The 17,878-nt window shown below is 31.7% G+C and overlaps 1 protein-coding gene across 2 annotated transcripts in view; it reads right to left on the bottom strand.

The window, feature by feature from the left end:
- Positions 1-17,878, bottom strand: part of LOC129807640 (transmembrane protein 132E) — a 172,612-nt gene that overhangs the window by 59,881 nt on the left and 94,853 nt on the right. For both annotated transcript variants that reach the window (XM_055857049.1, XM_055857050.1), the window contains exons 2-4: positions 12,546-12,829; positions 8,317-8,565; positions 8,049-8,234 (exon numbers count right to left, since the gene is read on the bottom strand). In XM_055857049.1, the coding sequence (XP_055713024.1) occupies positions 8,049-8,234; positions 8,317-8,565; positions 12,546-12,829 (719 nt within the window). The remainder of the gene's footprint in view (positions 1-8,048; positions 8,235-8,316; positions 8,566-12,545; positions 12,830-17,878) is intronic.

Below are 17,878 nucleotides of genomic sequence, written 5' to 3'. Positions count from 1 at the left end.
TTCTCGTTAAATTTACATACACAAGAAAATCCTAATATAGTTATCAGACCCCTGTTTTTTACATACGTCCGAGGAAAGAATCATAAATTTCATCCCTGGTTATTGTTATAATTCCCAGAAGGATTTTAATATAAAAAAAATGTTTATATTAGATCTACCACGGAAAATAAACACAAAAAAATTATATATTTTATCGCACCACATCATCTCTGTAAAAGGGTAAAAGCTCATTTGTGGTTATCAAACACCCTAAAATTACGCTATGGAATAAAATTTTTACACTTTACAGCAATTGGAAATATGTCATTAGTTAAATTGGAAATTTCGCACATTTATTGCAATAGCAGTATATAAAGTTTGATGGGTAATTATGTTCATTCTGATGGATATGCAAATGTTTTCGATGTGGGAAATAGCATGTCTGTTAAATAAAAGAAAAATCGGAAAATTATTTTCCTATGCTACACCTTCATTTTAATTGATCTGCTTCAGGTTTCTCGATATTACAATTTGTAAAATCTAAAATTTAAATTTATAGTCTAGAGAGTTTCCAGGTCAAATTATCATGAATAGTCTTATGGTTATGGAAATGGAAAATATCATTTTCAATGTTATTCTGCTTATTCTGTCATACTCATTCAATTTAAAATATTTAATACAATTATATAAAATCGAATAAATTATTATTTATTTATGAAACGAAAAGGAATTTTTAACCATTCACAATATTTGCACTATTATTCTGGTGGCTAATGTGTAATTTTAATTAAAAGCCACAAAATTATTAATATGATTTCAATATGAAAAAAGAATGCGCTCAAATTCAGCGAATGGAAATGCAATTACGAAACCCAGAACAGGATTTAGTTGTCATACAACGCGAAAGCATAACATATTTTAATGAATACACGAATAACAATCACAGGATAATTAGTAGTAACAATTTTAATTGAACTCGCATTGTGAATGTAAGTTAACTATTTGTATTGCAAATGATCACAAAACTACAAAATAAAATAATTTCTGGGATTATAATCTTATAGAGTAAGTGTGCCAAATTCCGGCCACCTTTTGTGTTCCTCAAATTTCCATGAACTTTTAGTTTCTAAATACTCTAGAGATTATACAATGCAAAAAATAACAAAACATGTATCTTCGACAAACGAGATGACGTGAAAAAGATATTGGAAGAATTCCCGAAGGGCAAGGATCTATTCTATGAGAATGAAGGTGGCCGAAATAGGCCACCTAAGCTATGTCTACATTTTTATTGATTTTAAAATGTATTAGGAATGATTTTAGAGCAAATATAGACGGTAAACTGTATACAAGGTTCCTAGCAACACTCCTTAAGAATAAGGAATAAAAAAATCAATTTGTATTAAAAATATTACATTTCAAACTTGAGACTTTGGCGCTTGCATGCAACTATGCCGAAATTTGGCACACTTACCCTAAGTATACCCTAAGTAAACAAAAAAAAACGATATTTTTTGTTCATTTTGAAAATATGTATTTTGCCCCCCTAAGTATTTATTGGAGTCATCAAGACAAGGACACAATTTCACATTTATTTATCGAAATGAATATGAACTATGTTCAAACTAACTAAATCTTATTTATTTATTTTAATTCAAGTATTAAATAATTTTCCCTAAAAAAATATTTCTGAAGTCGTCCATGCGAGATAGTTGCCCTTCCCGCTCTATATAAAGATTGAATAAGGAAAAAAGCGATTGACCTTTAACCTTTAATGAGCTAGGTTTTTCAGGACTATTTGTCCTTTCGATGAGCGTCGGAATTTGTTGATCAAATCCTATGAATCAAAGTCACAATTTCACCAGAGCTTCGACACTTATCGTGTCTTCCTCAGTGGTTCTTGGTTGGTCTTTTTTTAGGATATTCGTCACGTATGCATCAGTTTTGAAAGACAGATTGTCCTGAAAAACCTAGCTCAGTTACACCACCGTCGACTGTCCATTTATTTAATCTTTAATAATTCAAAATGGCGAATATTTCAGTTATAGGTATGTTTGGACGAGCTGCTGTTCTAGGCTAACTCTAAATATATCCGAAAATCATTGAAAAAGTTTAGACCATTTTTTAAGAGAACCAAAAAAAACATGGTTTTGGTGGGAGTGAAATGGGGTGAGGGGAAAAAGAAAAATAAGACCGTCAGAGATAATGCTCATTTATTGGGAGAGGTCATCGAAGACTAGAAGTCGATATCTCTCACTGTTTGACCTCTAGCTCAGGAGAAAACTTAAGGTCAAGTAAAAAATAATTTTCGAAAAATGGTTAAAAAATCGGCACTTCATTGATGCATTACCAATGAAGACCGATGCAAAATTTCAATACATTTAAAAAATCAAATTTAACTAAATCAATTAAAAAAGTGAGCCCCCTAAAGTGAATGACCTATAACCCTCAATTATTCAAAATGGTGAATATTTCGGTTATATGTATGTTTAGACGAAATGTTCACGCGGTGTTTCTATAAAACATATTCGAAAATCATTGAAAAACCTTGGGACAAAGAATAAAAAAAAACAAAACAAAAAAATATGATTTCGGAACAGATGGAGATGGTAAGGAAGAAAAAGAGGAAAAACGTTCGGAGAATTTTTTTTATTGGGGTCACCGAAAACCGGAAGATGATATCATTTACCGTTCAAGCTGCAGAGCGGTGAAATAGGGAAAAAGCAGATTTTACACATTTTACATATAATTGATCTCTATTTGAGTTCGAGCAGTACAAGAATTAGGGAAATTATTCTATTTTCAAGTGTTTAGTAACCGATGTAACATTTGAACTGGTTCGACAGCCTCTGTATCTATTAGACCTAACTCGCTAGTCCTAGTCTGCCCTAGATACAACTTTTAACTAAAATTTATGCCTATTTGAAAATAGGCTAAAATTTATGAAAAGATTCCGAAGGATTAATTTTAGAACGGAATAAAAGACTTCGAAAATGATTAGGCCTTAGCTAGACTCAGCCTGAACCTCAAGAATTGTATTTAGCTTCTAAAATTTGGCAATAAAGAATTATCCCAAACTATCCTACACTGAGGACTTAGGGTTACTATTTAGAAATCGACTGAAGAAAATTCCTTAACATGATTCTCTACTGCCAAATTTTACGAAATAATTATTCTCGAGGATCAGCCTGAGTCCATTTGGGGCTTTAGACTTATTGTATCGAATTACAAGGAACGTAAGGAACGCATGTACAAAAAATAAAACCTAAATTGCCCTTTTTTATTGTTTCACAGAATGTTTAAGTCACCTAGTAAACTTTTATCTATCATACCAAAAAAAACTGTTAATAGTACCAACCAAAAGAACATTATCGTAATTATTTTATATCTCAAAAATCTATTATACAAACAAATATTTGATAATTGTTTGATAAATGTTGTTTCAAAGCAGATTTTAAAGTCATAAATTAGTGTGGCATGTATATCACCGGTTAAAAATTTTGGTTTCATTTAGTCAAGGTTTGCCCTTATTAGGGCACTTTTTCACAAAAATCAACTATATATCTTAAAGTTGATTTTCTTTCAAACAAATGATATTATGAGTCTGATCATTAAGGCAAAATAATAATGTTTTTCACATCTTTTTCCATGCTCTTACTGATCCTTTTTATACAGTTTTATGCACCAAACATGCTTATGAGAAGAAGACGAAGGGAAATAAAAAGAAGTTCCGCTGTAAGTGCCATTTGTAAGTTAAAATTGCGAATTTGTATTATTCAGGATGATATGAAGTCTGGATAATTTAAATTTGAATTTCTTCTCTCATTTTTTCTTGCCTCTACCCTCATTTCAATAATTCAGAAGAATTACAATCAGATTTGCCTCCATTGGGCTACATATCAAAGGAATAAAGAGAGAAGAGAAAATATTTTACGGAAAATGCTAATTTTATTCCTTTGACTGGAGTTCAAAATCTTCAACAATGCAAATTTTTCATATGTACACCCTCATTGACCGAGATGGGAGGGGTGTAATTGACGCAAGGAGTTGGCTAAATTGGAGGAAAATTCCATAAATTGCGTTACAAATATTTGATTCATTCTGCATAACTTTACTCCCAAACACAATTGGGGTTTGTTTATTTTAAACGTGCACAGAGACCGGAGTTAAAAGGTGGAAAAGTGTTTAAACTCATAGCAATAACAATGATGATAATTGTAAATGCACTATATCAGAATTGAATTTAGAAACAACAATACTAAATTGTCTTAAACATAATGTTTTAATAATTCCTAATCACCTTATCAAATATGTTTGTTTATGCGAGAATTGTCAATATACTTTTACAAAATGTTGTACAATGTTGCTAATTTGAATTTCCTATCTATATTTTGCAAATTAAACAATGCTTTTGTCACGCGTAAACCATCCAACTGGAGCAATTTTTATCCACTTTGCATCAATGTTTATTTATCGTTGATTATACACAAAGATATGTATTTTGCACGACTTAAGAAGTCTCGTGCCTCAGAGAAAAGATAATAAAGTACAATGAAACTTGTGGCACGGAAGATTTCGATGAAATCGTAAATATTTTCTCAGTTAAAATCCTTTTTCTAAAGTCACATAACATTTTATGTCTCTCCTCCAGAAAAGTTGCAGAAATTTTTACTGCTTGACCCTCACTTTGTTGAAGAAAAATACATTCTTTATTGGTTTATCTATTTTTTTGGTTAAAGGCAAGAAATAATTTAAAGTGTTTGGTATTTGCTCATCCATTCGTTCGAATTCAAATTTATGACGTATTTTTTATTGTCACTTACGAGAATTCGAAATTTCTCCTCAATATAGTATTATACTCTTTTAGATAAGAGCATATTTTCGAAAATTTGAAAAGCTTTATTCCAATGGAAAAGCAAGAGTATTCGTGAAACATTCTCAAGTTTTCTCATTTTATTTTTTTCAATTTTTTATTTTCATCTTAAATATTTTTATTTGTTTTTATTTTGTGTATTCTATTTTGTTTCCCTTTCTATATTTACGAATATTCAGATATTTGTTATCATTTTTGTTACTAAAAGGAGTGGCAAAGTGTCGTAAGCTTTGTGAACTGCTCCAACTTGTGACATCAAAAATACTTTCGCATAATTTTCTGTTAATCATTTTCAACTGATTTCAACTAATTCATAAATCAATTGAAATTTTCCTAAAATAATTTTAAGAGTTTTCTTTTGATTTTCGAATTGATTTTCGGATGAAAATTTATTGGTTTATAACCGGTTCATTACCGATTCATAAACCACTCCAAACACTGCCTAAAATACCTTAGGAGTAATATAATTGAATTCCGGACAAAAAATATTTATCGGTTTTAATCAGTTCATCACCGGATCATAACCAATTAAAATTAACTCAAACTTGCCAGGAATTCCAAGACCTTTCTAATGTGCCCAAACACGATATCATTCGGTTAAGATATACGCTTTCTAGAGCCTTTTAACCTCTGACTTTGAAAGCCCGTATTTGGAATGATTCGAAATTCGAATGGACGAAATTTCCGCCAAGGCAGCCTCTAAAACATATTTAAAAATGAAAAAATTGCACGAGAGATTTTCGAGCAAAAACATAGTGTCGGTGGGGAAAGGGAGGGTTGGGGAGAAAATTAGGGGCATGTTTATGGTCCCAGGGTAAACTTATGGAGGGGTCCCGCGAAGATTCCATGTTTCTGTCTATAAAGCAGTCTTCAGACTAGAGGTTTAGCCTAGTTCTCTAAAGTCTCAAAATTTTAAATAGCAATCAATTTTATTGATGTTTGAGAAACTAATAAATATTAAGTAAGATTCTTAACGATCTCACCTACTTTCATCTTCAATAATCCAATCATAACTTAAATTTTTCCAAAAATTGTAATTGGTAAGAAATTAGAGCAGTTAAGCCATATGGCTTAGGTCTAAAGTCAGTGTAACCGTTTGGGCTCTAGAAGTGGAAACGGCCAGATGAATAGACGTACAGATGGATAAACCGCGTGACGTTTGAAAAAAAACTGGAATCTTCAGATTTGCAATTTCCAAAAAACAACCCTTTGGGGTGTAAGGAGTCAAAATATATTTAACCCAATGTCCTTCTTTTCTGACGTTCTAGACCGGACTTCCACGGCTCTCCAACTTATAGAAAGTGTCAAAGACCCTGAGAAGGCAATGACACCGCAGCGGCTTAGAAGTGGCCCAGGAACGAATTTGAATAGCAGCGTTTGTAACAGTCAGGATTTTTGCTCAGTTCACCAGGATTGATTGGGAATATATTCACGAACGGTGGCCACGAATATCAAGATTGTTCAAATGAGAAAGGTAAATCTAGTTATCGAGTAAGAGAAAAATAAAGACTATCTATTTACTTTTTTTAATCATTTTTAATATTAAAAATTTGTAAATTTCTGCCAGTTATTAACAAATTCAAGACCTTTTTTAAAATACAAAATTTATATTAATAACTTTAGCCATTTACCAAAAAATTCAAAAATAATGCTATCCAGAAAAAAATTCTGGAGGCTTGAATTTTTACAATTGAAATTTTAAGTAGTGGAAAGTGCCCAATTTCGTACAATCTCAAGCTTCGTAATGACTAATTTTTCTTATGTTTCTGAATAAATGTTAAACAACAATATATATTTTAAAAACTGAGCACTTTGCCCTAATTTTCAAAATATTGGTGCAATAAGCCACATTTATTGAGAAACATAAGGAAAAAATTAGTCATTTCATTACAAATCTTGGTATCGTACTAAGCATGGATTGTCCCATATTTTGAAAAAAATACGGAAAACAAAAAAAAGAAACATTTTCAAATTTTTACGTCACTTTTTGACTTCGGACGATTCAATTTTTTCTCTATGTTTCTCATGGATTTTACTCATAGCTCTTTTCTCAAAATTTGAGGAACTGGACTAGCTATTACAATATAATATTATAATGGGCCAAATTCATTTATAACACATTGAAAAAAATGATATGTGCGAAACATAAATCGTCCGAAGGTAGCGCGCTTTCCCCTATTGTTTTTGGCGGACATTTCTATTTTAATATACAAAATTTATATAATAGAATATCCAATTATGTATAGTATGTCTAATTATGAACACGGAAAAAGGGCTTTCTTTCATTAAAAAAAAACTTTTTTTTAAAAGATTTGGAAAATGCATTTCTCAAAAAATGCTCTGCAATAAAATTGAAGAGGAATAAATTTCCTATAAAACTATGTCGACTTCATATTTCTTTAATTTAATTAAAAAATAAAACAATTAAAATTGCTTAAGTTACGCCGAGACGGTTAATGTTTCCCCGGATTTTATGAGAAATTTCACAAAATTTACTTTTAAAAATTGATTCGAAAATCACAGTTTTTCAATTTCAGTTGATTTTCTATAACAATATACTTATTAGAAAATAATACATAATCTTTGCAAAATCCTATGTTACCCTTGTAGACTCTATACCTGTCAAATTGGTTAAATCCTTTTTCGGAAAACACCTTTAAATGGTTACGATAAACATTTTTATACCTCTGAATATCAGCAAACATTTCGCCACTTGGAACTTAACACATTTTGAATTAAGTAATATTAAAATTAGTCCGCACTTAATTTATAAATTTATGTTTCATCATATTTATGAAAGCGTTGATCTTCTTTTATATTAAAATATTTGGAAAATTTGAAAAACCTATAATAAATGATTTTATTAAGAACAAAAAATGGTTTACTAAATTTTATTTACAACATTTGCAGAGACAAAAAATATTACTGTTCACACTTTCTCAAGCGACATTTACGTATAATCCGAAAAAAAAACATAGAATATTGATTTGCTTGTTGGAGAAATATCCCAACGAGATTATTGCTTATTTGCATTCATTGCCCTTCCTTCCAGAAAATAGCCATCAATATTGGGGCCACCCCAACCGAGCATGGAGCTAATTTGGAGCACTAAGAATGTGCACAATTATTTTTCATGGCACAGTGTACATGTACATGTTTATGGTTAGCAATAAGCCAAGAGGCGCCTTGTACTTACTTGAGCGAATGGTGTTAATGGTTGGATTTGTACTTTAGGTTCGCACTGTTCTGGATTCCTGGTGGGAGGTTCAAAGACACTGTATGACACTTGAGCGAGTCTCTGTGGCACCTTTGGCGGAATCACACCACGACCGTCCTTATCTGGTGGCGGAAGTGGAGGCCACCAGCTCGATGGTACAACAACCTTTGAAAATTTTTCGTTCAAAATTTGCATTATTCAAATTTAGAGTAAATTTGAGGATTTGAGGATTATACAAAAATCTCACCTCAGCAACACAGACACCATCTTCCCCCTCAGGCATGCATCGGCCTTTGAGGGGTGTCCTTGAGCCCATGGCCACATGGAGGAGAACACAGATCTTCTGTCGCTGAACGTGTCCCCCTGGATCGGCTCCAGCATGGAAGAGGACTCTCAAAACGGGAGAGTCACGTGGTATTGAGGAGCGCACCAGGTGAGCTGATATGTCTAGATGAATGTTGGACTGCTGCAAGTCCATAAGGGCTGCAGTAGCATTCTGCAAGTGAATAGAGGCATTATGGAGGAGTTTGTCAAACAGAAGTACGGAAAGACAAATATTGTTATATTCCTCGTGGCATCATGTGAAATGCTACCGAATAAATATTTACTCTTCATTCGAATTTCCCAGATTTGCAAAGTAAATGGACAGACTCCTTTTACCTCAAATATCGAAGCAAAATGTTCAATTTCTACGTGCTTTCTCATACATAAATAAAAAACTCACTATTTAAAAATCATAAAATAATCTTTTGAAAGTAGAGTTCAGTTAATCAGAGTTGTCGTAGGGTTATTCTTTCTAAACTGTCTATCCTAAGTACATAACGAACGTTCACAGACGGAGATTCCATAAGAACAAAGATTTTAGAATATTGGTTTCTAAAGCTTAGAAAAATACCGTTTTTGCTTCTAATTTCGTCCACATAGTGGCTGAGGTGTTTCCAGTTCGAATTTCGAAGTGTCTTGAATGTGATAATGGACAGTCTTATGTGGGCAAAATCAAAATAACGAGGCTCATAATGCTTCTATTCTATTATACTTTCCTTCCCTGATTAACTTCTTTTACTATTTTTAATTGCGCTATTTCACAAATTTTTATAACATTTCTCGATATTTTAGTATGAAAACATGAATTCTGCTTTAATTTTTCGAAAATCAATGGCAGTTTGTTCAAATAGAAAGCTTGCTGTCCTTTAAGCCTAGACACTTTTGTAGAATGAAACATATCATCCGTCAGTATACTGATTTTTTGAAAGTGTCTCCAGTAAGATAGGTGGAAATGGAGCTACTTTGAGCTGTTGGGAAATATTGTTATACGATTTTTTCGCATATTTCGAAAAGAAGCTGGGTTTTAACATAGTGAAATTGGATAGAAAAAACAATTGAGTATCTAAATAAAATAATTGTACAAGCCATCACATGTGAACTCAACGAGAATTTCAACATTGGTTTCTTGAATCGAGTTTCCAATTTATTTTCTATTCGAAAATTAACAACTTTGGGAAGGGATCTGGGTCTGTTTAAAATATGAATGATTTTCGAAAGTGAAAAATTTGAGAGTGTTAAAGTTAAAATCTATTTGGGAAATATGTATTTTGAAATATTCATTTTTATATTCTAGCCTGGCTTTAATGAAATTTAACACTTTATTAACATTTCGACAAATTAGTTCCTAAACAAACTTCTGTTTTACCTGAAATTGTTCCACTTTCCTCTATAAAAGTTGAAGTAAAAGCAAATGGGTTGACACAAATTCAAGAGCCTATTCTAAATATTTAATTATTTTTCATATTTAAAAATGTTTAAAGTTCTTTAACATTATTATATTTATTTTCTTTTATTTACATTTTCTTCCAAAATGGGTAACTAAAAGTGGAGTGTTCTTGCAAATAAAATTGCATTTCTAATTTTGGCGCATTCCCAAAATGTCACAGTGAAAATGCTTAAACATATGTCTCAGAGAAACTTTAAGCTTCTTTTCAAGTGTCTTTTGATAGAATTAGTGAAACATAAATAAAGAAAATCACACTTTCTTGTGTACTCAGGATGAAAAAGGCAAAAAGAGAAAGTCAAATAATTAAACAAAAGTTGAAAGATGAAAATTTTGGTTAGCATTAATTTTCCCAGAACTTTTAAAAATTATATTTTTCGAGGAAAGTTATTTTAAATATCTACTGTATTAGTATTGTTCCAAATAAAAATTTGTGTCATTTATTCTGAAGAGCATCGTCAAAATGATAGCAACTGGTAGTTTGAGATCCATTTTATTAGTTTTAGTCATTTTAGTGGTTATTCGTACAGATAGAGGAGAGTTGGGTAGTTTAAGGAAGGTGCCGTTTTGTCATTCAATTTTTTTCTAGTAATTTAGAAATACCAGACTAGAACATATAAGTTACCAAAACGATAGCCGATGATCAGTAAAAATATTCAATTTGGTCAGTAAAAAGCAAAAACTTTAAGTCTATCAGTAGAAATATTCGAGTTGATCAGTAAAATATCAAAAATGATCAGTAAATGATTAAAAATTTAAATTTAATTTTTGCTGAACAATTTCTATTTTTTTCATATTTTTTTGACCACATTTTATTTATTACTGCTAATTTTAAATCTCTAATTTACTGCTTGTCACATTTTAATTTTTCACTGATCATTTTGGATATTTCTATTGATCATTTTATTTATTTTTTACTGACCCATTTTTATTTTTTTTTAAGATCATATTTTATTTTTTACTACTCATTTTTAATTTTTACTGTCCTTTTTTAAGTTTTCACTAACCCTTTTTTATTTTTTCAATGATTATTTTGTAATTTTTTAATTACTATTTTTTTCGCTTGACCGCATTTTATTTAAAATTTCTCGTTTTTTTTTAATTTTTTGCTGACCACTTTTTAACTTTTACTGACCAAATTGAATAATTTTATAGCTCAATTTTAATATTTTACGGCTTATTTTTACTGTTTTGCTGTCCAATTTTTATGTTTTACTGAACATGTCTTAGTTTTTATTGATCACTTTTTATTTTTTAATGACGGTTTTCAATAAAATAACTGCTCTTTTTTTTATTTTTTACTAACTATTTTTAATTTTTTTTACTGTCTACATCGAATTTCTTGCTGAAAAATTTTATTTTTTATTGCTCGTTTATTCAATGCCAAATATTTAAATTTGATTATAACTCCTTTAACTTTTAGTTCGAGTAAAAAAACAAACAAAATTCTTTAAAAAAATTAAAAATAAAAGAATAAACGCTCCATAATTGTTAGGAGTATAAAAATAATTTTTTTAAGATGGAAGCCTGAAAATCTCTTGTTTTTCCTTTACATATTTCAAGAATTTTGGAATGAAAAAAACTGGAAAATTGTTATTATAAGGTATATAAGGTAAAATGCCCTCAAGTGGACCGGTTCCTCAATTCGACCGGTAGAGTTATTTATTCAATTTATTTATATTTGCACTAATATTTGGCGTATGATCTAAGATTAATAGGTCAATTATTCCATAAATAAATACGAATCAGTGACAATTTTATAGAAATTCACCATCAAACATTCAAATATTGACCCACCGTTCGAGTCGAAGAACCGGTCGACTCGAGGGCACTTTACCTTAAGCAAGGTGTAATCTAAAACAATATAATGATTTTTGTGTAATCAAAAGAGTTGCATCACTCTATAAGAGTAAACTCACTTAAAGAATTATCTAAATGGAGTAAAATTCAACTAACCTAAGCTCATTTTTTAATAACAAAATATTAATAAACTTATTTAATAAAATACTTGCTCTCTCGATTTAAAAATAATAGCAATACTTAAGTATTTTAAATACATTCATATATTACAAGTTCTAAACAAGACGGATTTTTTCACCTCTCAATCCCCCTAACTTTTCAAATTCTAAAAGTTTTACTACGTGAATCTGTTCCATATTCCCCTATAGTTTGTACCACATATCCTTTTAGAATACAGAATACAGAGTACAGAATAGACTCTAAAATGCCAAATTTCCATCTCTGCTTTTAGAAAATCCCGCCCTTGCATATGATGCAAATTCTCTAGCTTAAGAGCAACCAGAGTTACTAGTATGAGGTGGGTCTCTGATCCATAGATACATTTTAATTGACTTGTCTTTGGGAGCTCAAATCCAACAATTGCTCAACTCAAGGGACTAATTGCGTCAGTTGCAACATGAAAATCATGCTTGAGACTCGCCCTCAGATTGGGAAATCTCCCACAGAAGTGAGGGTGGTCTCTCAAATATTTAATTTTCGCCCACAAATGGATGAAAAATGACTTTGCAAACCATTTCATAACATAAGAGGGGATTTCTGGGAAGAAAAAAGAGTCTCAACTAAAGAAAGCCATAATGTGTGTATCCGCAAAATTGCAAATGAGGAAGGGATTATGCCCGGAAGTATGAAAAAAAAAATTCATGTATCACGATAGTAATAAGGAAGTTTTTGGGGAGGCTATCATTCACCTGCATGTGCTCTGGCTGGGCTTCCACGACATCTGGCACAATGTAGCGAGCAGGGACGGTCTGCTTGGTGGAGAAGGGTCCGTAGCTGGCGCGAATGGATACGGGTTGTGTTGTCTGCACAACAGTAAATCGATCCACGGACAGAATGGACTCCTGGTTGCTCTTGATGCGAACGCCGGATTGATGGGAAGAGACGATATCGGACGCTGACTGGCGAGGTGAGTGCTTGAGGAAGAAGCCACTGTCCGGCGTCTCAAAGTGCACCTCCACGGCGGCAGCCAAACCTGTGCAGACAAAAGTACATAATGGGTTAGTGCTTTCAGCACACGCGATTGAGAATGAGGAACAGAGCTGAGAGCGATATCGTTATTCATTTTTCGATTTTATCGTGTACCCAGGTGCAAGACTTACATCGTCTCCACGAGTAGGATATACACTTCGCAAATTCTCGCATAAATTTTCTCCTTTTTGGACATGGAGATGGAGAAAAAAAAGGTGAACGTGGAAGGTGAAAAATATGAATTGGGTCAAATGAATTTAATTCTCTGAACATGGCGTGAGTGGCATTTTTATGGTATTTTATTTCCCTTCTTTCACAGCATCTCAAAAAAATACTACCATCCCACTCTTCCAGGGAATCGATACAAGTCGTCTATGGTTGGGTAATTAAGGAGGATTTTATCTACCATTTTACACCCCTCCTTAATCCAAAAGTCTCGAGTATTACAGCCAAAATAACCAAACGAATGAATATCCATTTATAGTTCAGCAATGGAAATGCTTCTTCTGCTTTCTTTATTGTCAATAATCTGTCGTGAGGAATAATTAAAGATTGAGAGGAATTGGAGAAATCTCACAATGTTAATCTTGTCAGACTGACTGTTAGGGGCTTCTCGCTAATTACCTAAATTATTTTTCAAAATCCACTAGTATAAATAATGAAGAATTGTTATAGACAAGATTAAATTAACGAGGTATCAGAAATCAATAAGCTCAATCATAGCAGGGTCGATTTTGGATTAAAAATGATATGTTCATGTAGAATAAACTAAAAGAATTTTTTTTCTTTTAAAATAGATAAGGTAAATGTCCTAATTCAAAACCAATTCCAGATGCTTTAACTTTGACAGAAAATTCAACACATTAAGTTCAATTCTTTTTTGAAGACAATTACATAAATTTGCTTTTTGTTTCTTCTAGAATGTTACTATTTAGTGAAAATTCTTTAAATATATTTTGAAAATTTCTTAAATACAAGAAAAATGCACAAGTGTAAAATGCTGCTATTGGAAACAAATTAATCCAAATGGAGATAAGGGAAATTTTCTAATTGGAGACAAATAGTGTAAGTGAAACCGCGACGAAAGGCTTCCAAATCCTTGTTGATTTTCTCTTGAGTGCTTGGTCTTTTCACCTTTCCCATCTAAAACAATATGAAAATCTCTCCAAAAAATCATACTTCTGGGGTTTCCTGTTGAAGTATTTGTAGATACTTCAGAAAAACCCTTTTCATTCACGAAATAGGTAATTATTTCATTTGAAAACTTAGTCAGAAATATGACATAAATGTTGAACAAAACGAATAAACAACAGTCACCGCATTGTGTTTTTCATTGGAATACATGGTCGATCGATGAAAAATTCGATGGTGAAAAGGTACGCTTTTAATTTTTCTGTGAAATTACCAAATTAAAATTTGTGAATATGAATAGATTTTCGCTTTATTTGCAGCAAAATTAGCTAAATAATGAAACTGAGGTAAAGAAAATACATAAATATAATAATTTAATACTGTATTTATCATGAAAACAATGACGTCTCCATTTGGAGTAATGAAAAATTTCCATTTGGAGCAGGTTTTGAATTAGCTCAATTTACCCTAATCTGAATTCTATTTCAAATCGTTCTATTTGACTCTGAAATAGACAAAATTGATGAAAGTAAGAGCCTGAATTCCGATATTTTTTGAGGTTTGTTCCATTCGATTTTGTGTGGTTATGTTCAACACAACCACAAAATGCTAACTAATTTCTAAGAAATTATGTCCAATATTAAATTTTACGGCTAAACTCTATTTTGCATCTCATTGCAATAAAGCTCGTTGCTTTATATTATATTACGTATTAAATTTCGCATTCAAGAAAAGGATTTTAACAATATTCGTTAGATTTTTTTGTCAATATTATTGTTGAAAAGATAAACAAATTATGTCCTTCAGAAAAAATGTAACTTGTGAATTATAATTCAATAATAAACTAAAGTCTTCTAAGTGTGTGTAATCACCTGACAAGTATTTTATAAATTTTATAATACATTCAATTTCTTCTTAAAATATCCTAAGGGGTGGGGGGTGGGGCTTATTTTTGTAGAAGGGGTTAATTATTGTCAGCTGAACTATCATCTGAAGTTCAGCTGTCAGATGATTAAAATTATCTTTTAATCTGTTAGAATATAATTCCAAATATAAACATTATATTTCAAGTATTTCTAGCACATTGATTGAATGGGTCAATAGCTAGTCTTAAGTTTCATTTCCTAAAAAAATAGGTCAAATTCATTAAAGGAATATAGGAAAAATATGAAGAGTTCGAGGCCAGAATGTGTGCAAAACCTGAAAGGCCTTTCCTTTTTGTGTTGTAAGAAAACCGACCTAGGGTGAAGGGAACACCTATTGACACTTTAAGTACTCATGCCAGGACCTATTGACACCCTACTCTGTACTATTTAGAATACGAAATTTGAACACTTATCTTTATCGAAAAACGTAGATTAATGAAAAAACGCGATATTACTTACATTTTATTAGATACATTAAATAAATTTCATCATTTTGATAAAAAGTGTCAATAGGGGTTTCCTGTCGAACACGTGTTCATTCGACCCTATCCTTATGTCTCAAAAACTTAAAATCTAATTAGGGGAAAGTGGTCTGCCTTTGAACGAAAAATGATGTTCAAAATTTGAGATTTTTTTCAGAGTAAACTACAACATGAGTTTTACTTTGCACTACACCAAAATATTCTCTTGTTTATTAAGCTTCTATGCTTACCCCATTCAGGACTCGCAAGTCCTCCGTTTTTCCTGGTGAGGAACTTGAAAATGTGATGTCGATATATTCAAAGGCAGCCTGCATGGTCTGCCTTTGAATGTGTTTGGGCAGCCTTTGAATCTTAATTTTTCATTGAGAATAGTAGAGCTGTAACATTAAACGGCCCATAATTGATTAGCATGAACCCTAATGCACTCAGTAAAACCACCACTGCAGTCAAAAGTCATTATACAACAACGTTTTTTACATTTTTCTGAAGCACTGTTTTTCACTTGAAAATTTGTAATAAAACGCCATTGAAGTTGTCAATTGTCTGTTTGAAACATCTCGGCCAGAGTAAGATAGCATGTTATAAGTATTTGTATGACATTCGTCGGACCAAAGTAGGAGTTCTATTCTGCTCCCAGACAGGAAGTTGTCAGATGTTTCAATGCATGGAAAGAGAGGATTCAAAGGCACACAACATTAAGATTCAAAGGCTGCCGCAGAGCAATATTTGCAAACTTTTATCACTCACAAAATTTGTCTCATCTGAATCAAAATGTATTTGGAGAAATACCATCCAAGAATAACCTTCTATGACTCACAATAGAAGATTTGTTCGAAAAATTATTTTAATTATGAAAAAACACATGAATTGTGGAACATCAAAATTACAGTTTAGAGCTCAGATTCGTTTTTTTGCCCTAGCACCTAGAAAATAAGAGCTAGGGTCTGCATTTTTTGATGACTTGTGAGGATTATGAATAGCTATCTAATAGTTAATAGAAAAGAATTTATGCTTTAAAGAAAAGTGAAAAAATTACAATATTCAAAGGCTGCCGCATTCAAAGGCAGACCACTTTCCCCTATTGATTACACAGTTTCCGTACTTATTAGCCCCTCCGCAATTTTCCCTTCGTCCCAAAATATACCCACTAACATAACAAACAATTTATACAATTTTTTTCTCAGCAACAAGAATCCAAGAAAAGAAACATTTTGACTATTGAATTGTATCTCGTCATGACTTGCGAAAATAATCTCTTTTTCATCAAGAAGAAAAAAAGCATTCAGCATGAATGAATATCGACAAATACGCCAGATTTATATTCAAATGATTTTGATTGTCAACAAGGAGAGAAGTATTGTAAAATATGCTAACAACTTATAGATAAATTCATGGGGGGTAGGAAAACCTCCAAAGACGCAACATAATTGATTTTTGCCCGTTAGAAATTCATATTGGTGTGCTAAAGAAGAGAAATATTCTGTAGATTATGGGCTATTTTTCATACTTCATGAGATTTTATTGCAAAATATTCTCCAAAGCAGATCACTTCAAAACACCTTGAGCCAATTTGAATGGTGAAAATTTTCATTTTATGAAATCATTTGAAGTTTTACATCAAGCGGAATTACATAGATATATACATAATGTGAACCAGGAAGTTGCACAGGCCATATTCATGCTAAAAAGGATACAGGAAGAGCACCTCGAGCTGTATGAGATTTCAGCAGCTGATTGGAAAGACATTCAAGAGAAATGAGCCACAAAATGCAAGAGCAAAGAAGCTCAAAAAGGGTCATTTGAATTCAGGCACCGTCCAAGAAGTCTCTTAGGCTTTTTTGATAAGATGCTCACGCCTCAATTCCTTGGTTCATTTCATCTCACAAATTTATATTAATCGAACTATTCACTCAATTCGAGGAGAAATAGATAATTTCTTCGATATTCCACGTTCCAAAGATGAAATGCTTTTCGGTTAAAGTTTGAAATTTACGAAGTCTGCATTAAATTATAGGAGATAGAGAGGCGTTTTTCTGAAATTGATGTTTAGAATATTTAGCCATAAAGTTATCAAGATATGGAAGTTATTCAGAATAAATTATGTACAATACAGAAATTCAGTAATTTAAAAAAAAAATTCTATCCATGCACTCAACTTGCATAAAATAAAAAAAAATGATAGAATTATGAATTTAATTTTTCAAGTTTTGCAATAGAATTCTAGTAAATAGAGCATACAAAAATATGAAGTGAAACACTTAGAAATTTGTTTTATATCTAAAACATTTTCAAAGTTATTTTAACAAACGTTCTGTGTTAAAATAAAACTTAAGAGGTTACGTGGGTTGCGCGGACTAAAAAAGACAGCATAGGGGATACCGGGATAGAATTAGCCACCAAATTAAATTTTTCATTGCGTATAATTTGTACGAAAAATGTTTGTACACTGACTGAGAGAAATCTGAAAAAGTTAAAATAACATTCCGGAAATGTTTATTTTACCCTCCAGTATTG

Source organism: Phlebotomus papatasi, chromosome 3 (genome assembly GCF_024763615.1).
Source record: "Phlebotomus papatasi isolate M1 chromosome 3, Ppap_2.1, whole genome shotgun sequence".
Taxonomy (NCBI): domain Eukaryota; kingdom Metazoa; phylum Arthropoda; class Insecta; order Diptera; family Psychodidae; genus Phlebotomus; species Phlebotomus papatasi.
The sequence above is the reverse complement of the archived record's forward strand: the minus strand, read 5'-3'. Positions and strand labels throughout refer to the sequence as shown.